Here is a 24842-nt window from a genome sequence, read left to right as displayed (position 1 = left end):
ACATACCCTCAAACCTCCCTCAAAGCCCTGTAAAAACTCAGACCCAAAAAACAGCATTTTGCTTTTGCTTTCTTCATCATCATCACCAGGTTTCTTCCCTGAGACCCATATTAATCCCAACTGCAAAAAAAAAAAAAAAAAAAAAAAAAATTTTTTTTTTCTATGTATAATCCCTGAATTAGGAAAACACTTAAGCATGTGCTTATGTGCACACTTAAAAGCTTTTCTTTTCATTATTGCAGCCATAGTGATAACTCTAACAGCAGGTGATTAATTCTATTAAAATATCATTGAGGGTTCCCCAGCATTCTCTGTGTGACACTGAATTATAATTCCAAGATTAACAACACTCTCAATGTGCTGTCAGGGTTTCCCTGAGGATGACCATGTGACTCCTGCTCTGCTACAGGACCTACAATTGATAACGGCAGGCAGAGTCATCCAGGCCTTTGCTGAAATGGCATCACGAAGCTTAAAGAGTAACTATAAAGAGCAGTGCAGTCATAATAAATTGATGCAATATTTTATTTGTAGTCATATATTTATAGGCATGTGTGCATCTGTGTAATATACATGCATGCAAATATATGTGATTAACTTCTCCCAAGTTTAAATTCTCCCAAATGGATTTTTAAAGATGCAGAAATACCAATCAATATTTAGAGCAGAATGGGCTTTGTTACCACAGTTGACAGCACTTTCCTGTAAACTGAAATCACCTACAACCACAAGTAATTATGATTTGTTATATTGATGGGTTTTGGCCCCTTCTTTTAAGTTTTAAACCACACAACACATTTAGCATAAGAAAGAGTTCAGAAACACCATAATTTATATATCTTTGTCAGGGAATGAATTACAGCTATATCTATTGTGTTTTAAAAGTTCCCACTTGTTATACTTGCATTACTACAAGGGTGGTGAACCCTATTATCTTTAAGTCTGTAATTAAAACTGTGACCTATAGAAAATAGTTCAGACAATTAAAAAAAAAATTGCAATTTCAGATAACATAAGGCTTAAATTTTGCTTAAGCGAGCTAGCATGCTTTGTGCATAATGACTGCTGCCACAAGTTAGGCTACTGCTGCGTCTACAGTTTTCCTTTGTAAATTAATTACAGGGCAGCTTTTAGTAATGGCAGGTACTCATATAAGACTGAGTGATTAAGTGTCTTTAGATTTGTTTCTAATGACCAAAAAAGTCGATATTTCAGACATCAAAGGGAGGAGGATCTGTACAAGAGATGCTTTCCCATACCTTTGAAACACAGCTCTCAATTTTGGTGAAATGACTGAAGGACAAAACTGCTGAAAGAAATAAATGTATAGAAATGACCTTCAGAACTGATGTGGTGTCTAACTGCATTGTAGCAGATTTCTTCTTCCTAATTAGTTTGTTCTCCCTTGATTGATTTTCTTCAGTCATGTCACTATCCCATGTTTGTTACCTCAATTAACTGCCAAGGAAACACTGACTATGTCACCAGCAATAAACTGTGTTTGTCATCACCGAATGAACGAGGCTGAAGATTAAAGGAAACTTCTACTCACACAGATGTCTATGGGCAGAGAGGAGGAGAGACAGAGATGGTCACTATTAAAAAGTCAACATTTGTCAACAGTTACCTGCCACACAAAGGTATCTGAAATACAACAGTATTTCAGTATGCTTAAATTAAGAAATGACTATGTCTGAGACGCCACTCACTGGTAACTATTAGTGACTGTTGTACCCTGGCCTTTATTCTAGAACAAGAAAGAGAAGTTGATTAAGTAACAATTCACTTAATGATCTCTACACTTTCCGAAGCATAAAGTATTTTTCTATGGGAAAGGAGTGTGTGAAAAGTGCATTAGGTGAAGTTAAGTGCAAGCTGGGAGTGTTGATGGGGCTATACTTCAGCTAGCAACAACTTTTGCTATTTCATGAGAGAAATTCTATAAATAGTTCTGTCACAGGGTTACTGGTCCCTTTAAAGGAACATCTACACTGCACACTTATGGCGGAATTCAGAGCATATAGACAGCTAGCCCCCACCCCCAGCACAGGCATAAATAACTATGTACACGATGAGGCAATGCTTATGTGAGTATAGTAAAGTCACACTTGAACCCTGTTGGTATGTGCCTGGGCATATACCCTACACAGCTCTTTACAACTCAAGCAGAGTCTCCCCTGTATACACTGCCATTTTTAGTAGTGTTGTGTCCGGTTGCTGCAGCCTATCCCCACTGCAGGGAAATATTCTGGCAGTGGGGAAAGGCTCTGCTGCTGGAGCCTTTCCCCACTGCTTTCAGGCCTTTCACTGACATATGTAGCCACACACTGCAGCGTGGTTGCAGCCCGCTTTTCACTGTGGCATGTGACTACACATATCCTACACATTGGAGACAATGGTGTGCAGTGTAGACGTAGCCTAAGATGGAGCAGGGTGCAGTGAACCTGTGACTGTCAGTTGCATCCCAGCTAGGCTTAAGAAAGGACCTCTGGATCATATTTTGGTGAGCATCTGTGAACAGACAGGAGATGCAGGTGAGCGCTGCCTGAAAACAGAGCAGAGACCAAAGGAGCCTTGCAGAGTTTCCTGAGGCAAAGTGCTCAGATCACAAGGTAACTGTGAATTGCCAATGGTGAGCTGAGAAATGGTTGGGAGGGCTGGCTAGAGCTGAGCAACCCTGCCAAGTTGTCTGAAGGCTTGCTCATTGGCTCCTAGGAAGAAGGGGAAGAATCAGCTTGGTCAGTGCAAGCTGGGCCCAGAAGCAAGGGGTAGACTCTGGAGAGAGGTCCCTAGAGAGCAGCGTAGGACTCACAGGCAAGAAGGCCTGGGAGTGGAACACTGCAGGGAGCCCTCTGGCAGAGGACCCAAATGGGAGGGCTGCAGGAGGAGCTCAAGAGTTGGTCCTGGAGGGAGGTTTCACCCTGTGGGGATAGGAGTGAGGAAGTGAAACAGAGCAGGGAGCCTTCTCACGGGAGATATTGCTTGGGAGAAGACTTGTGGGAGAGAAGAGGGTCTTGGGACTCTGAAGTTGGAGGCCTGGAGAGCGGGGCCCTGGAAAAGGGAGCTTGGTCAGAATGGTTAATGATTCGCGGGAGGGTTGCCTGGGAATGGTGACCTTTAAATGGGTTTGCAGAGCCGCTGTGTTGTAACCTTGTTTGACTTTGGGGTTTTGAGAAGAACTGTATTGACTGTGGGACCTGTGGATTGTGGCACTTCGTATGCATAAAAGGGTTTGAGTCTGCTGCTAAGAAGAGTCAGTATTCCTTTGCATGAGTGAATAACAGGAAAACTGAGATGGAGCTCCTTATTACAGGGTCCTTCTCCTTCCTTTCTGAAGAGCGTGTGTTGTGTTCCTTCATAATGTATTAAAATCCGACTGCATTTGCCCTGCCCAAACAACCCAATGCCCTTAGCAAGCTGAATGGTTTGACCTTCATTTTACCATCAGTCATTCTTTGCTTCAATTGCATTTCACTGGATACAGAGGAAAAGAAAAAAAACCAGCTCAATACCTTCGTTTTTTCAAATATCAACCAACAATCACATTGTTCTTCCCTATGTGTCAACTTTGGGTAAGAAGAAGTTCTCCTTAAGAAAGCAGAAAAATAAGTGACCTGGGAAAATAGAGGCCTGCTGGTTTGACCTTAGTTGTATGCAAGGCCTTGGAACAAATTTTGAAAGAGAAAGTAGTTAAGGACACAAAGGTGATTGGTAATTACGATAAAATAATACAGGTAGTATTGTAGATATTGTAAAAGGTATATTGTGCCAGATCAACCTGATCTACTTCTTTGAGAAGACAACTAGACAGAGGAAATGCAGTAGATTTAATCTACCTGGATTTCAGGAAGGCATTTGATAGTTCCACATGGGAAATTATTAGTTAAATTGGAGACGATAGGGATTAATATGAGAAACGAAAGGTGGATAAGAAACTGGTTAAAGGGGAGATATAACTGGTCATACTGAAAGGTAAACTGTCAATCTGGAGGGAGGTTACTAGTGGTGTTCCTCAGGGATCCTTCCTGGGACAATCTTATTTAACATTTTTATTACTGACCTTGGCACAAAAAGTGGAAGTCTGCTAATACAATTTGTGGATGACACAAAATTGGGAGACATTGCCCATATGGAGGAGGACTGGAATATCATACAAGAAGATCTGGATGACCTTGTAAACTGCAATAATAGAAATGGAATGAAATTTAGTAGTGCAAAGTGCAAGGTCATGCATTTACAGACTAACAACAAGAATTTTTGACATAAACAGGGCACATATCCATTGGAAGTGACAGAGGAGGAGAAAGACCTAGATATATTGGTTGATCACAGGATGACTATGAGCCACCAGTGTGATGCGGCTGTGAAAAAGGATTCTGGTCTCCCATATTTAAGAAAGATTAATTTAAACTGGGACAGGTGCAGAGGACTACCAGGATGATCTGAGGACTGGAAAACCTACTTTATGAGAGGAGACTCAAAGAGCTTGGCTTGTTTAGGCTAATGAAAAGAAGGCCTAGGGGAGATATGATTCCTCTCTATAAATACATCAGAGGGATAAATACCATGGACGGAGAGAGTTATTTAAGTGAAGCACCAATGTGGACACAAGAACAAATGGATATAAACTGGCTCAAGTTTAGGCCTGAAATTAGACAAAGGTTTCTAATCATCAGAGGATTGAAGTTCTGGAACAGCCTTTCAAGGGGAGCAGTGGGTAAAAAAATCTAACTGGCTTCAAAACTGAGGTTGATAAGTTTCTGGAGGGGATGGTATGATGAGACTGCCTAAAATGGTATGTAGCTGATCTGTGACTGCTGGCAGCAAATATCTCCAATGGCCAGTGATAGGACACTAGATGGGTAGGGCTCTGAGTTACTACAGAGAATTATTTCCCAGGTGTCCGGCTGTTGGGTCTTGCCCACATGCTCAGGGTCTAACTAATCACCATATTTGGGGTTGGGAAGGAATTTTGCTCTGGATCAGATTGGCAGAGACCCTGGGTGGGGGAGGTGGGGAGGTTCGTCTTTCTCTGCAGCATGGGCATGGGCCACTTGCAGGTGTAAATGTGGCTTCTCTATAACTTGAAGTCTTTAAATCATGATTTGAGGACTTCAGTAACTCAGCCAGAGGTTAGAGGGCTGTTACGGGAGTGGGTGAGTGAGGTTCTGTGGCCTGCAATGTGCAGGAGGTTTGACTAGATGATCATGACGGTCCCTTCTTACCTTAAAGTCTATGGGACTATTACATTGACTATCTAATTTAATGAGAAACAGCACCTTTAAAACTGTTTACAAAAATTTTGGCTTACAATGTAGCGTTGCTAATGATAACACACAAATGAAGAACCTTGGGCTGGATCAATCCTTCCCATTGTAAAATCCACAATGGTGCTGTGAGCAGGAAAGGAAATTTCTGTGAGGATCCCCTGATGGAGTTCCTCCAGCATTCCATCAAGGGAGTAGGTTGACCTCGCAGAGGACTAGGCTGCAGTGTCCGATCTTAAAACTTGAGATGGAGTAGGTCAGGCCTTCCTTGTGGAATCCACAGTGCTCTGGCCCCCGTCACTCTGCAGAGGGGTAATAATGTGCATCCCCCTGGTCCTGTCCCTTCCTGGCTTGCCCACTCCTGGTCTCAGGAGTCCCCATTCCCACAACGCAGAACCCACAGAGCCCTCTCCATGGGGCCTGGGAGACAGTAGCTGGCCACCTTCTGCATCAAAGCAGGAGATGCCACAGTGCATGGTGATATGAGGGTCCTTTTGCCCAAACATGCATTCTAGCCCTCTCCTGAATGCTTAATGTCCCTCTACAGCAGGGGTTCTCAAACTTTTTTTTGCTGGGACCCCCTTTGAAAATATTTCAGGTTGTGACGACCCACCACCCCAAAAAGTGACGTCCCCCCATGCCATGCCATCCTCCCTCATGTCATGTCACCCTTACTTCTCCACTACTGCTGGGGGTGGCACTGTCTTCAGAGCACCTGGCCAGCAGCCGCTTTCTCTGGCCACCCAGATCTGAAGGGCTCTGGCTGTCAGCCACGCACAGGGCTGACAGCCACAGCCCTGGCATGCGTGGGGGCTGACAGCTCACAACCCCCCCATCCCCTATAATAACTTTGACCTCTGAAGGGGTCCCAACCCCCAGTTTGAGAACCCCTGCTCTACAGGTTAATTGCTTCATTCAGTGTTATCTTTAAAACTAACCATGGAAAGAGTAGATAGGAGGCTCCTTTTATTATCTTACCTGTTAGGGCAATTAAGTCTGGACTCATTTTGGATGCAGTGTAAATATTCTAATAATACAGTAACATTTGGTATGGCTTACAGGATCAGGCATTATCTCTCCAATGGCCTGAGTTTGCAAACTTACTAACGTTTGTAAGCACTTGCCAGTAGTTGTCCCAGACCACCTTCCTTCAGAACTGTGTTTCAGATTTTTACATTTAGACTTTAATCTTATTGGGAGTAGCAAATTTATATATAATCTGTCTTGTCACTTTGTTTGCATGTGTGTGTCCTGTCACTTTGTTTGCATCTGTGTGTGTGGTTTACTAAAATGTTCATGTGAGTATATGCTGCTCCATTATCAGCCTGATTCATTCTTTGATGAATGAATCCCATTCCCAGTCTGCTGTTTGGGAGATCAGTTTCCACCCCGTCCCCTGTAGTTAATTATTATGTACCAAACACAGAATTGTGACATCACTGAGTGAATCAATCCAGCTGGAGCAGGCTAACTAGAAGAAATCTGCTGTCATGATCATAACCAGCAAAGATGGGAAAGAAGCTTCTTTAAAAATAATGACAATTTAATTAAACTTAATTCTGTTAAATTTTGGTTCCATGTATTAGTCACTTTTTAACCTATATTCTCTTTTGGTGGTAACTTGTTGTCTCAGTTATGACCTTAAATTTCTTTCTGTTTTTTTTAGAACAGAGTCCAATATTACTGTTCATGACATAATCAGACAAATCAGTTTTTGAAGGTCATGTTTGTAAAGCTTTTTTTCTTAGTCAGATTCCTGGTATTGTTCTGTCCTTCAGTTACTTGGCAAAAAATGTATAGTTTTGACTGGTTACAGGAAAACATCTTTCATATTGGGCCACTCTTTGAAGGCTGCAGTGTGGCTTTTTTGATGATTAGAAATGAATCTAAATACATTTAATCACTTAACCTTACAAGCCTACCTGATGCAGAAATGCCCTGCAATTGCTAAACGCTTCCCTGCAGTTAATTTCTCTGATTTGCTTTCCTGTAAATGTCTCTGCCTTTCACATTCAGCACTATTCAGTCTATTTTGTTAATTATCAAAATTAACAAAAACAGCTGTGGTTTTATGCATTTAGAAATAAGAAAATATATGAAAGCAAAGTAATTCCTTCCTTTGAATAACTATAAAGGTTGCACTGAAAAAGCCAACATTGGCCAATATATTCCACACAGTTACTACTAGTTACTTGTATATGTATATGATGCCTCCTATATATGTTACCTATTTGCTGTATCATTTCTACCTACTGCACCTGAGGAGTGAGCTGAGGCTCACGAAAGCTTATGCCTGCTGAAATTAAATGTATTAGTCTTTAAAGTGCCATAGAACTCTCATTGTTTTTACAGTTACTACAGTCATTTCCAGTTCTAAATTGTAGTACTGTAGATTCAACTCTGGGGTAGTTCTTGGCAAATGCCAATTTGTAATGACAATCATCATATCTGTATTTTTCCCTGTGTTTCAGTTTGAATCCTGTAGCCTAACCCTGAACCACTGAAATTACATGATTTTTCTAATGCTGTTTCCTGGATATCCTTGGAGCCAAATTCTGTATCTTTTAGTCTTTCCAATAGTCACTACACGTGTGTGCAGCTGAAGGAGTGGTGTGCATGAGTAAGGACTACTTGCATAAGTGTTGCAGGGTGAAGTTCTTCATTACCTCCCCATCTTGATGGTTTGCTCTTTCCAAAAGTGAGACAAGGCAATCTAAAGATTAAGGATACCATGTGAGGACATATACTGCTCTACTTCCACACATGGGTTGTATGTGATCCTGTGTGTCTTGAAGGCAGCGTGTACAATGCTATTTACTAAAATAACTGCTGTGAGCTGCACTTGAGAGGATGATATGATATGGGGAGATTTTCAGAGGCTTAGTGCTGGTGTTGTGATTGAGAACAAGCAGCCACCATCCTGAGCAGGAGGTTTTTCTATTTAGTTGCACCTGGTACATTGATCATGCCCTGGAGCTGTTGCTGTTTTGCATATGAGTGGCTTTGACTTTTCAGCCAGTTTGCTTTATCCTTTTTTGAATTGCTAAAGAGGTCTATTGGACCACACTGGACCCATTGCTAGTTGTGGGCTTCAGTAGAAAGAATAGCTTATAGATACAGTTCCCAACCTACCATTTTTCTATAGTCATACTTTAATGGTAGAAGGGACCGCCAGATAAACTAGTCTTAACCTCCTGTATATCACCGGCCACCAAAACCACCCACCCAGCACCCACAAACCAAACTCACTATAAACCCTGAACACTATTCTGCTTCCAATAGAAGTCTATGAGAGTTTCACCATTGACTTCATCGGTAACAGCAGCAGCATTTTTGTTATTGACTTTAGTGAGAGCAGGTCTACAGCCCCTGACTACTTTTTTAAAATTAGAAGAAAGGACTTTTATGCCCATGTCAAAGTGTGTGTGTATGTGTATGTGTGTGTGTATATATATATATATATAATGTGTGTGTGTGTGTGCGCACCAACTCAGCATTTAGCAGTATAAAATTACACATTTTGATCGGAAAGTAATGCTTTTTTAGGCTAATTAAATTAAAAACTGTATTGGCAAAGGCACATGCACTTCAATTGGTCACATTGCCAGGCATTCTCTTGACAAACCTAATTAACTTCAAACAGTGAAGCACCATTAACAGATGGGACTTTTTTCACTGGGGCTTTTCCCTAATTAGCCTTTTAAAAATTAGGAATTGAACAGAAGATTTTATCTTACTTGCCAATAAATTTGTGGGGGGTTTTCTTAATGGTTTTTATGTCAATGGGAAAGTTAAGAAAAAATAAACCATTTGTATAAAGAAAGCAAAAATATAATTGAAATGCTAATAAAGATTAGAGGTTTGTAAGGGACAGAATTTAGAGATTTTCTTGTTTTCTTGTTCCTCAAATAAGTAATGTTGTTTAAGCTATTTTTTCTTTTTGTTTGATACACTGCTTGCTTGTTATCATTTTCATACAAAATCTTGATTCAACAGATGGGCTTTTCTAAGTTTGATACCTCTTCTAAGACAGCCCTAATCCTGTACCTTCAGGATTCAAACTTCTTATTGAATTCCAGACAAATTCCTCAAGCTGTGCAGGAGGCCTGGTGAAGAGCTCCTGTGCAACTCTACAATAACAAACCTGGGGTGGCGGTCATATTTACCTATCCTGGAGGGAGTGTGCATGCATGTGTGTGATGGAAACAGATTTCACTTACTAGGTGTCTGGTGTGCTGGGTTGTATTTAGAGAAGCCACCAATCCTAGCCTTGGTGACCTATTACCTTAGCTAAGATGTTGTATTTCTATATAAATGAGCACATCCACAGTGCTCTAGGGTCTTGCTCTACAAGGGTGCGTAGCTCTGGCTGTGAGGTTCTGAGTCCCAAAGGCTGTCCAAGATATTTCTCTGACAGCTACCACCCTGGTGTCTGTGGGAACTGAGAATACTCAATATTTTAATATTTTTACTTTTAAATTTCTGTCTTTCTGTTTTTATTTCGTATGCTGTTGAACTCTGATAGCTCACAAACTATTTTGTTTATGCATTTCTAATTTATTGTAATAACTACACAGACCCATGAGTATAACAAGAATAATACATACATAAATGCAGACACATACCATAACTAGGCATTTATTCAACATAGTTGTATTATGTTTTTGGAGAGCTACCTATACAGTACAAATCACTATGGCATCAGTAATAGCACAAATAATGTAAAATCCAATTACACTGGGTGCTGGTGCTGATGTACCTACACAATTGAATAGGACCAAAATCATAAAAGCAACTAGATAAACAAAAAATAGATTGGGGGAGAAGGAAGACATTACAAACTTTTATTTAAATAAATACCTTGTACAAAAACAGCCTCTTGGGCACAGATTCTGGTAACAGTGTTACAAAATATTCTACTCAGGTTAGTTTGTTTATTATTAATTAGAACAGTAGAGCCTGGAGGTCCCTGCTGATATTGGGGCTCCATTGTTCTAGATTCTGTACAGACACATAGTGAGATATAGTCACTGCCCCAAAGAGCTTATAGTACAAATAGAGAAGAGAGAAAAAGGATGGGGTGGAAAACAGAAGCCTGGAGAAATGAAGTGCCTCGCCTAAGCTCACACAGCCGGGGAGTGGTAGAACTGGGAATAGAATCTTCGTCTCCTGCCTCCATTGCCTTATCCAATAGACTGCGCTGATGGTACACTCACTTAATTGCATCTGGTTATTCGTTTTAAAGGAAGTTCATTGTTAACTTTCAGGGCAGCTTCCCTTAGTACTTTTTGTTTTATTTGATAGTTACAACTCTCTCTTAATGTTCACATCCACTTTAACTGTTGTACCTCTGTTCAGATTGATGATAACCTGTCTTCCTGGCCATTGAATCTCCCTGGGACAAGGAAAGACCAAACCATGTAGCCCATAGAATCTTAAAAAGCAGTCCAAATCTGCCCTTGCTCTGTAACTGCAGGGAAATGACCAGACTGATTAATTGTACATTTTTATTGCTAGTTCACTTGAACAAGCAATATTTAATCATCAAGGAGCATGAAATATAGGAACAGATTCTATGGTTGAACACATTTATTTTTTGTGAAAGTTGTTATTTTGTATGCATAAAGTCAGCTTTTGTCGACAAAACAGTGCTGGTGTACACACAGTCACTTCCCTGCTGACAAAACTGCCCTGTTTTTCTGACAAAATAAAACCACCTCTATGAAGGGCATAGGGCTTTTGTCGGCAAAGCTAAGGTGACATTGTGTCAGTGTAGACACTGTGTCCCCTTCCAGCGGTGGAGGGGCTGTCATACTTGTCAATTTCACTGCTCTGATAAAGGCCTAACAGTTGACTCTGCAAACTGAAACAAGACAAAAGGTTCTTTTATGTCTCCTCAGGTGTTTGCCAGAAAACTGTATTTTATGTAATGAGTTTTAACATATCAGACTGACATGTTTCTTGTTGGGGTGCATCAATATGCTTTGCATAATTTAACATGCTACAGCTGATGCACTTCAATGTGGCATGTCACAGTGTGATGTGTCCTCTGGGAAATTCATAAACTTCCTTTAAAAAACTGAAAGGAAAACAAACCAACAGTAAAATGGGTGGAAGTAACTTCAATTTTCAGAAAGTGTCTATATTTCTTTATAGCAAATAGCTTTTGCATAAACCATATCTTCCTTTGGAATTCAGAATTGGGTGCCACCTGTGATAATGGGCACTTTTCTGCTACCTATGGCTTTTCCCATATAGAGCTCTTTCTGGAAATGTCCCACTGTTGCAAAATCCCCAGCACAGCTCCTGAAATGGTAACAGCAATGAGATCACCAGTGTATGCCATCGGTATTTTCACCACCTTGTTGTTTAGACTTACTCAGAATGCCCATTCTTATTACCACTGCTGTAGCTGCACCAATAGTGGGCAAATATGAGTAATTTAAAAGTTAAAGCAAGGATGTAAACCAAGAAGTCCTAAAATACATCCTGACACCACCCTCTCATTCAAGTCAAATGTTATTAAATGCAGGTTTTCACTGCTAATAAATTCAGGCAACAAGTAATTTCTGTTTACCTATCAAGGGAATACAACTACCATCACTAATTTTTGTTGTAGGAATTTAGAATATAAGAATGGCCATACTTGGTCTAACCAATAGTCCATCTAGCCCAGTATCCTGTCTTCTGACAATAATAGTTCAAAGAGAATTAAAAGAACAGGGCAATTATCAATTAATCCATCTCCTTTTGTCTAGTCCTAGCTTCTGGCAGTCAGAGGCTTAGAGACACCAAAGCATGGGATTGCATCCCTGACCATCTTGGCTAATTGTCACTGATGGACCTATCCGCTGTGAATTTATCTAATTCTTTTTTTTAATCCAGTTATATTTTTGGCCTTTACAACATCCCCTGGCAATGAGTTCCACAAGTTGACTGTGCATTGTATGAAGAAGTATTTCATTATGCTTGTTTTTGCTGTCTATTAATTTAATTGGGTGACCCTTGATTCTTGAAGTGGTAAATAGCACTTCCTTATTCACTTTTTCCACACTATTCATGATTTTATACACCTCTATCATATCCCCCCCTTAGTCTTCTCTTTTGTAAATTCAGCAGTCCCAGTCTCTTTAATCGCTCCTGATATGGAAGCTGTTCATTTTGATTCATTTTGATGCCCTTCTCTATACCTTTTCCAGTTCTAATATATCTTTTTGGAGATGGGGCAACCAGAACTGCATGCAGTATTCAAGATGTGGGCATACATGGATTTATATAGTGGCATTATGATATTTTCTGCCTTATCTATCCGTTTCATAATGGTTCCTAACATTCTATTTGTTTTTGACTGCGCTGCACATAAAGCAGATGTTTTCAGAGAACTGTCCATGATGACACCAAGATCTTTCTTGAGTGGTAACAGCTAATTTATACCCAACACTTTGTATATATAGTAGGCTTATATTTTCCACTGCAAGCTCTAGCCTGAACCTGAGCATCTACACAGCAATTTTTAGCCCTGTGAGCCAGTCAGCTGACCCTTGCCAGCTGCACCCATGCAGCAGGGCTTTTATCCCCATGTAGACATACCCTTAGTGTCAACAGTCTTGCCTGCTGCAATGCTTTCTTGTCACGTTTCTGACGCACAAAGGGAGAGCAACTGTTATAATTATGCTCAGACATTTGGGAGACCTGTTATTTTCTTCAAAGGAAGCAAATTCAATAAAAATAGTGTTTTTTTTTAAAAATAATATTGATAAATTGTATCTCTTTTTAAAAGTTCAGTCTAAAATGTCATGGTATGATATTATGTCATGTTGAGAAAGAAAAAAACTTTTTTTCTTAATCTGATTTATTGTCATGCTCCCCTGAGTTTTTAGAAAACTTGATTGAGTTTCTAGGAACTACCAAGAAAGAAGAGGAAAACAGGAGAGAAAGTGGGGACAAGGAGACATCATATGACTCTTCACACCTTTGACTTAGGGCATGTCTACATTACAAAATTAAGTCGAACTAACTTACGTCAGAATATAGCGACCACAGTAATTACATCGCTTGTGAGTGTCTGCACTTTGCTCATTGTGTCAGCAGTGCACGTCCTCATCAGGAGTGCTTGCACCAATTGAACTGTCAGTGTGGGGCATTGTGGGATGGCTTCTGAAAGCCAGCAACAGTCAGTGTAAGTAATACAGTGTCTACACTGCATCTGTGTTGATCTAACTACACTGACATTGACGCTACACCTCTTGTGGTGTAAATTGGGGTAGCAGGTGAATTATGTCAGCGGAGTGAAATTATAGTAGACACATAATTAGGTTGATGTAAGCTGCTTTGTGTTGATTTTATTCTGTAGTTTTAGACCAGGGCCTAGACTTACTTTAATATCTTTAGCCACCACTTAAATGCATCAGTCTCTGGAGTAGTTCAGAATACCCGTTTAACAGCAGCACCACCAATGGAAAAACAGTGAAGAGCTCCTGGGAAAATATATATAAGCATATTTGTAATCAAATTAGGATTTGGCCAGGGCAAGAAATACCATGGAATGCCATGGAATCTGTTATGACTTCAGGTTTATGCCTTATCCCATAGCGCCAGTTTCTGATATTTCTATTCATGGAAAATAATGCTTTACAAGATGTTCCATTGACATCAAAGGGTGTCAGAATCTGGCCCAAAGAGAGCACATTTCATAGTGACTCTCCCTTAGAGGCATAGAAATTGCTATGCTGGAACAGATTAGTGATCTGTCTTTTCCAGTATGCTGTTTCTGACAGTGACCAATACCAGCTGTTTCACAGGAATGTTCAATAAACCCATCAGAAGCTTGTTATTGAGCAGCCTGCCCACAAGGAATTTTCTTCTATCTCCCATTAGTTAGAGATTGACCTATGCCTTGAAACATAGGTGTTTATATCACTTCTGAAACTTTGTTCTTTTTAAAATCTTTATTATTGTAACCCTTGATATTTTTATTATCCATATAAATGTCCATTCCTTTTTTGATTCCTGCTAAGCTCTTGGTCTCTGATATTTTGTGGTGGTGAGCTCTACAGGCTAATTGTATATTGTATGAAAAATAATTTCCTTTTATAATTTGTAAATGTTCAGTTTCATTGAAAGTCCCATGATTCTTGTATTATGAGAGGGTGAATAAGAAGTTCCTCATCTACCTTCTCTATATCACTGATTATTTTGTCTATCTTTTAATGTCCCCACTTATTCATCTACTCTCTAATATAATCAGTCCCAGTCTTTTCAGTCTCTGTCCATATACGCATTTCCCTATGTGTCTCTAATCTTGCTAGGGCATTGCTTCAGAACTGATTTAGGGTAACCAGTGCTATCTACTGGATTATCGGTATCATTTCCTGCAGGATCCTGGTTTTCCATGGAGGTCTCTTACCCTTATGGTCGCTAAACTTCCTCCTGAGATGAGTCATGATCATACCCTGAAGTGTAACAGCTTCATATAAACCATGTTTTCTAAATATCCACACTTCTCCCTCTTTCTGTTGCTTCACTACATCCTTTATTAAAATCTTGATGGATGCCGAGCCCTTAGTAGCGTCTTAACTATGCATCTGGATGCCCAGACTGTCATCTCAAGAAACACAGCCTAGCCACAGCTCCTCTCAAACAGCTTAATGTTAGAGGAAAATAGATTTGTCTATAGTTGGTTCACAGGTGAATTTAACACAAATTTTCTATTGTTTCTGTGATTGTCTGCCTCAAAAAAGCTTTGAGCTGTTTTATTGAACTTTGGTTTTTTTTATTTTAAAAAGGATTTGGAGTTTGTGTGGCAGCTATTTTTTTTCTCCTGTCAAAGTGGTGTTTATTTTTGACTCAGAACTAAGTGCTTAGTCAATGTAGCTGCTGCTGAATAATTCCACTTCCCCAATGCTTAAACAAACAGCAAGTTATTACAAAGAACAGATTCCTTTCAGATAAAGATAGCGGCTATAATAAATGTGTAGAAGTAGCAATATTATGCCAAATGCATGGGAATAATAAACAGAGTCAGCAAGCTTTTGTTTCAGGTCTACTTAACAAACAAGGCAAAGCTTCAGTTGCACATCTGCCCTTTCTCACCCTGGCTTCTGCTGGCTGTGAATTCAAGAAAACCCAGTCTAGGTATAAGTAGATATGAGGCTGAACAAAGATCTTGCAAGAACTCAAAATCTAAACTAGATCCTAACTCCACAACTGACTCACCCGTTTATAACTAGTTCACCAAAATCCTGGATTCAAACATCCATGAACATGGGGATGTTTGAAAGGTGGATCCAGATCCAAATTTTGTAACTTGGGCCCATAGTTATTGAACAGATTAATCTGACGTAGAGGATTTTTTGGTAGGGTCAGCTATAACGTGAATTGAATAGAGCATATGCTTCGGGACCTGGATGCCAGGCAATCTTGGCAAGTCACAGCCCGCAGGAGCAGAGGAGCTCAAGCCTGATTCCTCCCTCCCCACAACCCTTTCTGGGATCTTGGGACAGTGTGAATTGTAAAGCCAGCTTTGTCTCTTGGTACAATGGGAATGGGGGAAAAAGCCCTCATCTAAATGTTTTGTTTTGTTTATTTTAGGATTATAACAGAAAAAAGGCTTAAAGACTTGGGTTTATTAACCATGTTGTTATGGTGTAGTTTAAGGTTTCAGAGGTTTTTGGTTTAATAGAAGATATATGAATTTCATTGGAGGATGGGTGTCTAAATGCCTTATACAGCTTTGTAGATCTCAACCAGGTCTACAGAACAGAGTTCAGGTACTGTAATGGATCTTTTGAAAGATTATGCATAAATGAAATACAGCCCACTGTGTTGTAATATCATTTCTTCCAAAGTATGCTGTTGGTTAGTAGCCACTGAGAGATATTATGCCACAGGTCATGACATTTCTTAGAGGAGATGTAGAACACAAGTCCTGATCTACTTGTAGTCCTTAGAAATACTATAGATACTTTCAAGATTTAGAGGAATTAGTCATGGAGATCTGGACAGATTTCAGTTTGAGTAATTACATATTCCAAGGCCAGAAGGGACCTTTGTGATCACCCAATCTGATCTCCTATATAACACAGACCATAGAACTTCTGTCAAAATAATTCGTAGAGTAGATCTTTTAAAAAAACATCCAATCTTGATTTTAAAATTGTCAGTGATGGAGACTCCACCATGATATTGTCAGCCTCAAATTCCACCACCTGTATCAGTTGCAGAATTCTTCAGTTCACTTCTTTAAAATAATTGGGTAATATTGATATAAAATGGCCTTTGTTTTTTCACCCAAGACATGGATGCCAGAGGCCATTTTATATCAACATTACCCGTTCATTTTATTGTGTAGACTATGCAATCTTGCTCTTTTAGCAAAAACTTATTTTGATAAAAGGAAGGGAAAAAAACCCTGTCCACTGGAATCCAAATAAAAAATAACCCCCAAACCTTCCAGAGTTGGATTTAATTTAAAAAGTTATTTAAGGAATCTTCCCAGAAACAAAACAAAAACCAGGTGTCATGGCTGGATCATGGATAGCTAGACCTAATGGTCAGAGCCAGAGTCCACAGTCACAAGACTAGAGTCATGAGTCAGCTGGGTCAGGATACTGGGAGATCAAAACCAGGAGACAAACTTGAGATCAAAACAACGACTCTGGAACCAGAGTCAGGCTGGATCAGGATACCAGGGGATCAGAGGCTGGAGATAACCTGGAGGTCAGGAACCATAAGTCAGATGCCAGGACTCAAGCTGGGTTGAGATGCCAGGATGTCAAACTAGGGGAACAGGATCCCAATTATTCAGACAGCTTCTTGTTCTTGCTGCTGGCTTAAGTAGGACCAGTGGGCCAATTGGCCTCTTTGGGACACCACCAATAGGACCCCAGCGGTACAGCTTCATGGATCCTAGGTAAGCAGGCTGCCAGGTGGATGATAGGAGCGAGCCACAGCTATGCAAGTCTTTGAACCTTGCAGGCCTGGATTTGAGACTGGTGGGTTGTAACACAGGCCTTTAGCATCTTGAGGTGAACAAAGGTTTTGGAGTTTGTAGAATAATGTGGAAATCTGTATCTGGAGAAAAAGTTGAAGAGTTACAGTGAATTGTTTGTTTGGTTTTTTTTTGGGGGGGGGGGAGGGGGAAAGGGGGTGCAAAAATTAATTAACTGTGGATTAGAGTAATAAGTTGAAGAGGAGCCTTCCGGAACAAATTCCTCTGTTTATGGAGCAAATACTGCATGGTCATTAGCTGTCAAACTTCCCCACATTACCACACCCACCGGCCTGACTCCTGTACTGGAAGGACCATTCAGTACTTGATCTCTCAACTGAAACAGCCAACACAAGTGGCAGTTGTGGTATTTATTTGTGTGTGTACATCTAGCCACTTGGAACTGGATTGACCAAGACTACTAATTCACTTCACATATGCTACTGTTTAGATAAAGTGTTAAGTTTCGATCACTACTAACTTAAGTTGTATTTTAATTGGCAATCTAGTTGTCAAAGGCTGCATGTCCCATTACCAGTGCCCTGAACCATCCAGTCTTGAGTCATCAGCTCCTCGGTTTTTTTATTAATGACATTGTTTCTTAAACAGGGCCTGACAGAAGCATTAAAGGACACTTTGTTTAGATTCTATAGCCCAGCAAGCAAGTTACAATTACAAGAGACGTGATTTGCCATCTGTTTCCAATTCTCAGTGCAGCAGACAGGACCTGTCTTGTTCCTCCCAGAAAGGTCACCTGGATATGAAAGAAAGTGGTCCATTATTATTGAGTCAGTTTATGATTCCTATTTCAAGTCATCCCATAGATAGCATTGTTCAGAGTGCCAATAAATAGTTAGACAGCCAAGGCATGGACATCATTAATCTTGCTCACAACAAAAGAGCATTGCTATGTTTATAAAACCTTTATACAAAAGAGACAGTGCAAAAATTGCAGTCAGAGGGGCAGTAAGTCATATTTTTGTATTGCCGTGGTGGTGTACTGTGTGGATGTAGCAAACCTTTGTTTTACCATATAGTAGAGCAGGGCCCAAGCATAATTTTTTCGGGCCCCCTCCCCCACACATACCACAATCCCTTATCCCATACATACGATCTCATGAGCCATGAAAAACGTTTGAATTCTGAAATTACTGTTACATATGCTATATTTCTGAAAAATGTCTTGATTTCTTTATTCTAATGGACGAATGTGACTGTAAACATTTTATAATTAGGCCAATTAACTTTAAAGCTTTATTTTTCTGGCCTTTTTTCATAGCAAAATCATGAGTCACATGATGCATGTTCTGGCAACTTTTCTTTGTCATCAATTGACAGTACTAGAGACACAGTCTCTATATTGAAATCATTTTCATCTTGATTTTATTTCATCTGCTTCCTTAGTTAGTATATTGTCTGACAGCAGAAAGGCCTTTTCTGATTTGAAAAACTGGAGGATAGATTGGTGTCCTTTAGCTTATTTTAGTTCCCTTTATTTTACCTCCTTACGTTTCTGTGTGCCTGATTTGTATTTATAGCCACCACCAGACATGGCAGTTTGAGGTGTGTGTGTGACTGTGAGTGAATTAGACACTTACTCACTATATTTTGGGCCTTCAAATCCTATCAGAAGAAGAAGCAGCACTACGTCCCACTGCCTTATGATGCTTTGTTTTGCCCCTCCCACCAGCTGTCCCTCCCTCCTGCCTATGCACAAGGAACTCTGGGACTGGTAGTTCTTGATCTTGATATGATAGACCATGTCACAGAGAGGAGCACAAATCTCTCTGTCCCTCAGTCTCAAACTACAAGTCCTAGTTTAACTGCAGAAGCACATACTTTCTATTCTAGAGAAGGGCCTGGGCTGGGCCAGGAGGCCCAGTAACTCACTGCTCAAAATAAAACAGAGAGAGTTCTGTGACTCCTTAAAGACTAACACATTTATTTGGGCATAAGCTTTCATGTGCAGAAACCCAGGATTTGTTTTGCTGAAAACAGACTAACACGGCTACCCCTCTGGAACTGTTCAGAATGTTGCTTGAGACTAATCTAACACTGCTTCTGATTGGCTCCAGCAAATCTCAGATGATCTGGACAATAAATACATAGATAAAGGGAAATAAATTTCTATAAATATCCTCAGGCATGATCTACAATTTAGCCTCAATTTTTTCCTCATTGTAATGGGGGTTGCAGCCTGGGCTGGGCTCCCCAGGGCCTCTGGACCCTAGTAAAGTGTACCCTTCCCCTCCCTCCATCTCCATCTGGGAGCCCTGCAGTATAGTCCTGATTATTTGAGTAATCTGGGCAATGTATAATATTGTGGGATAATTTGGGAGTCAATAGAATGGGGAGGCACCCTGGCCATTTGTTCAAAAGTGGGGTTAGGTATGGCAATCAAGTTTCTGTGTTAGCCTGAATAACATGTCCTACCCTATCACTAAGGACTTGATTCTGCACACACAGTGCTGTCAATGGCTTCAGTAGATCTTAAGGGTGCAAGAAATTGGGGCAAGGAATCACTGTTTTATTCCCACAGGGCAGGGCCAGCTACAAATAATATTTTCTTTGCTCAGCCAATAAAGAAAATACAAAATGTTTGTCTGAGTTAATAGCTATGATTTGGATTGATTTGGATTAGTAATTATCTAAATCAAAATTATTTAACAAGTAAAGTGGAAAGTTTGGTTTCACATTTACTGAGTGTATTGTTAATTGTTAAAAACAAAATACTTTTGCATTGATTTAGCATGTCTCAGATTAAAAAAGATTTGTCAAAATAGCATGAACATTCACATACCCTTTTCAGTATGCATTTCTGCTGCATGGTGCTTCCCTTAACATTTAGCCCCTGGACATCTATCTGCTCAAACATTATTGATTTTTTGTCAATGTAGCGTGTGATCTTCCTAGGCTGGGAAAATTGCCAGGCAGGGTAGAGGAACTAATATTTGAGCTATCTCTAATTTTTAAAAATCTGTATTTTGTGTATTTAACTATAAAGAATACATGACAGTATAAAGTGAGGGGTGGAATAAAGGTTTTATTGATGTATGTTAGGGATAGTTGCATGAGCAGCAAAGCCATGAATGACTTACACAATCCATCCTAAACTAGAGCCAATAAAACATTTGTATCACATCACCCATATGAATTCCATATACCATATAATTTACATGAAAAAAGTTTTAAAAATCTTTCAGAAAACTTTTTTTTATTGATCCTGTTTGTATCCATTTGCCTATAATGCTAGGACCCTTGGTACAATCAGACCAAATGTGTATGGCTCAGAGAATGATAACAAATGTATCTTTTGAAAAATCTGAAATAAATCTAAATGATCTGATATTTCACATCCTACTAGGGCTGAAATTAAAGACCTTAAGGTTTTAAAAAGGGGTTCTGAGATTATTTTCAGTGGTCAAATGCACCCATTTCTAGCCTTCATATTTTGCTAGATATTGGATCTTAACCTTGGGCTATGGACAGGTTTGAGTTTTGTCTGCCCTGTACCTCAGCCCACTTTAATATTAGATGAAATGCCAAAACTATGTGAAAAGAAGAAACTTATCTTTTGAGATGATGGAAACAGAAATCAATTATTTGAAGATGCCTAAAGATTTGGAATGTTAGAAACAGTTCTGGTAGAGATGGGAGTGTAGTGGGCAGTGGACTGGTAAGACAAGCAAAAGTGCATGGTAAATGCAAATGATCACATAGCTGTACAATTTATCACATGGATTTCATTATCACACATGAAATATAAATACATATGCAATCTAATCTGTCATCTCTATTGGTTACCTATAAAGAATGAGACATTTTTATTGTAAAGCAGGAGGAAAACTCTGATAAAGCTACAGTATGACTTGAATAGGGAAGCCTGTCATTTACATTTAATGAATCTGTTTCAGCAAAGGTTAGGATACAGGAGCCATTTGCAAACTATGTTTCCTTGAGATGGAAGTCAGTCTTTCTCCCTCCCCGTCCCTACTCCCCATGAAATATATTGTTTGAAAATGCAGTCCAGGTTAGTTTTTAAAACAAATGGCAGCCAAAAATAAATTGATGTTTTACATATTATTATTTTCTCTTTCAAGTGTGAAAGAATAAATGTTTCAGTCACACAGTGTTAAGTGATTGTATTTTTCTTTTCTTTTGCAGGTTGTCTTAGTCTTTGCTCTTAGTATTGGTGCTCTTGTAATATACTTCATAGATTCGTCAAAGTGAGTATTCTACTACCTTTCCCTTCCCCTCTTTTCCTAAAGCAATTATGTGCTTTAAATTGCTCCATTTATCTACTTCAACTCAAAGCTTTTCATACTCATCACCTGAATGCAAAGAACTTTATAATAATGCAGTCTTCCAGGCTAGTTTCAGGAATGAGGGAAAGATCTTTTGTAAATTATATTAGTCTTGGTTACATTTGATGCTAGAGAGGAAGTGATTATAAAAATGTATTTCTCTAAGTTTACAATATACATACTGTAGGAAAATTTTATTCTTCCAGTTAAGTTGGGACTTTAAGTGTCCTTCAAGGACAAAAGTAGAATAACGGTTATGGGGAAGTGAGTTTGACTTAAGAAGTCACATGTCTACAGGACAAACAACACATGTATCTAAGGAGACATCCAGGAACTCCTTTGAAAACTCATCAGAAGACTCTATGCAGTAAAGACCACAATTATATCTAGCATTGTTAACCATTCAGATGTCCAAATTCTGCATTTGGTGGACTTGTCCCAATGCCATGGAAGCTGAGTTTGTAGGACATGAGAAACATTTCAAATTTTTCGTGGGAATGAACAAAATGTGATGATGTTTCCTTTGGGAGACATCAAGGTTTCATCATAGGGCTGGGGCTGTGCGTGTCCCTCCCACCCCCAGGGCTGTGGCCGGAGCTGGAGCTGTACACCCTCCCCCACCATGGCTGCAGCCAGGACTGCGTGGGCTGTGCATCCTCCTCTCAACCCCCTGCTTTGTCCAGGGCTGGAGCTGTGTCCCCCTCTGTGGGGGGAGGTTCTGGCTGTCCCTCCCACCCCCAATGGCAGGGCTCCAGCTGTCACCCCCCACCTCCATCCCTCTGTTATTTTTAGTAAAACTCTCAGACAGGTCACGGGGTCCTGTGAATTTTTGTTTATTTCGCGTGAGCGACCCGTCTGTGACTTTTACTAAAAATAACTATAACAAAATCTTATCCTTAACTATTATGCAGATATCCAGCTCAGGGGATCCCTGTAAAATCCAATACACTCCCTGTGCTCTCTGCCAGTTGGCACCAAAGGATCCCTGGGTCACAAAAGGTGACACTGGATGGTTTAAAACAGTGCACATTGGCTGCGTGTGTTATAGAATGATGGGATTCTCCACTGTCACACTTAATTAATTAATTTCTTTTTTAAAAGCATCTGTTGCCCTAGCAGTAAAGCGCTTTTTAAAAGAAATTTAAATGTAACTTCCATAAGACTCCAGACAATGAGCATCATTAAAGAACTACTGCTACAAAAATATTTGTTATAAAACCAATAAAACCCCAAATCAAACTAAAGCAATAGGTAAACCAAGCATAGCTTTCCTATGTCATGTCCTGGAGCTGTGATTGATGTAGGTTCTGTTAAACTATGAGAAGCAGCAAATTCTAGAAGAAAGAGCCTTGAGCTAAGGAAGTCATTTCTGGATCTTGTCAGCAAGTGCCTTCTAACTCACCTTGAAGTGTTGTGTTTTCAGAAAAGGGACTTTTAAAAATGCCACCTTCTAATTCAGCAGACCTGATGCCTGGGCATATTCAGAGTCATGTTTGCTTTCGATACTAACCAAAAAAAAAAAAAACCAAAAAACCTCCCCCCCCCATATTTTCTTGTGTTAGAACTTCATATCCCATACTGCACTGGGAGAGTGAGCTCGATTCTGTTCTGGCTCCAGCATTACCAATGAAATATGGCCCCTTAAACTTCAGTAGGGGGAACTGCAGTAGTCCCGTCAGAAGGAGACTAAAGGGTGGAGGAATATTGTAAGAGCTGCATTAGAAAGGAGTGCTTGACCTCTCCTAGCCAGCCAACTAGGACTATGACCCACTCTGCTCTTTGGTCAGGAGAAGTAGTGGATCCAATAGGTTGCAAGCCGTTTTGGTGAAAAGCAGTCACACTGTACATTTGCTTTCCTTTGCTAACAAATACAACTATCTTATAAAAGTTGAGCCACAGCTCAGTTAACTTTCATCCAGACCATTATTTCTGTCAGACACAGGGTGAGAAACAAGACTATGGAATCTGGCTTCCCTGAAGTGGAGGTGAAGAGCTGACTATTATCAGTATGTCAGTGACATGGTGGCCCAGAAAAGTGTCTCAGTCTCTATTAGACTTAGTTTCATAAACACAGTGAACAGATGTGTTCATGATGGAATGTTGTGTGACTCTACATGAGAGGAGGGTCTTAAGAAGCAAAAGCAGTTGCCTAGTATGACCCTCTTGGAACTTTTTGAGAGGAAGAAGTCAACCCGTGGAAGGGCCAGTCTGTTCAGTCTTGCCAGATCTTGTATCGTGGTCAGTTAAAAGTTCTCATAGCTCTAAGAAAACTAGCCATTACCCACTCTGTCACAATCATGCTTTTTTAGAAACTGCTATTAGGAAGGAGGTTTTCTGCACAGTGAATGATGGTACTGACTAGAATGGAAGCAACTGTAACTGCACCATGCCGTTGTGATCAGTTGTGTTTTTGTGCCTAGAGCTGAGTCATTGATTCCCTTTTCTGAGCAGAGTGCAGCTGCTCAACTCACTCTGTAGAAAAGGCTCTTTACAAAGAGACTCACAAGGCATTTCATTCTTGTTAGAAGTGGGTGGAACATTATTTGTTACTCCACCTCAATACATCCCCTTCCAACCTTCCAGCTGTTTAACTCATTGTCCCACAAAACCGTAGTGTGTGTATAGGACCACGTTCTTCCTTGCAATAAATGTGTGTAACTCCTATTGATGCCAGTGGTGCATGCTTGCAACTAAGGGCAGAATTTGGTCCATAAACTGAGAAGGCAGTGAATAGGAAAATGACTTGACTGCCTTGGGATTCTTGCTAATTAAATCTAGTCTCATCCAAAAGCTCCCATGTCATATGATCATGGTTCCACACCTCAGCCTCTCCTGCCAAATTTGTTGAATTGCATCAGTAAGACTCAGTTATTCTGGACATTAGAACTTTTAAACACTCTAAACTCAATGTAAATGTGTAAATCCTGTCTTCCTTGGGGTAACCCGTTCCTAAAAGAGATGCTAAAAATGTAATCACAATTATTTTCATCTTCTGGTATAATAAAAATGCAACATTTTTACTTAGAAAAACTAGCTGAGTTTCACTCCATCTCTTGATGTTGTATTTTTAATGTGTGTAAAACCAGAGTTTTAAATTGCAAAGGAAATGGGGTCAAATAAAAATCTGCTTGAGTATAATATAATTTATTGTGATCTAATGCTAGCTCTTTTCCTATTCATTTCCTTTTAAAATTGTTTATGCTTAGTTCTTCAAGGTAAGAAATGAATGAAATCACCCTTTACTGTTAGGTAAACATGGGTTCTCTTCCTATGTCCCTTAGC

At 39.9% G+C, this 24842-nt stretch overlaps 1 protein-coding gene across 2 annotated transcripts in view; it reads left to right on the top strand.

The window, feature by feature from the left end:
- Window positions 1-24842, top strand: part of KCNMA1 (potassium calcium-activated channel subfamily M alpha 1) — a 708266-nt gene that overhangs the window by 328694 nt on the left and 354730 nt on the right. For both annotated transcript variants that reach the window (XM_067539508.1, XM_067539518.1), the window contains exon 3: window positions 21421-21482. In XM_067539508.1, coding sequence (XP_067395609.1) covers window positions 21421-21482 — 62 coding nt within the window. The remainder of the gene's footprint in view (window positions 1-21420; window positions 21483-24842) is intronic.

Source organism: Emydura macquarii, unplaced genomic scaffold, assembly GCF_026122565.2.
Source record: "Emydura macquarii macquarii isolate MOO-44397 ecotype Brisbane River unplaced genomic scaffold, CSIRO-AGI_Emac_v2 contig_67, whole genome shotgun sequence".
Lineage (NCBI taxonomy): Eukaryota > Metazoa > Chordata > Testudines > Chelidae > Emydura > Emydura macquarii.
This window is presented reverse-complemented; position numbering and strand designations above follow the sequence as displayed.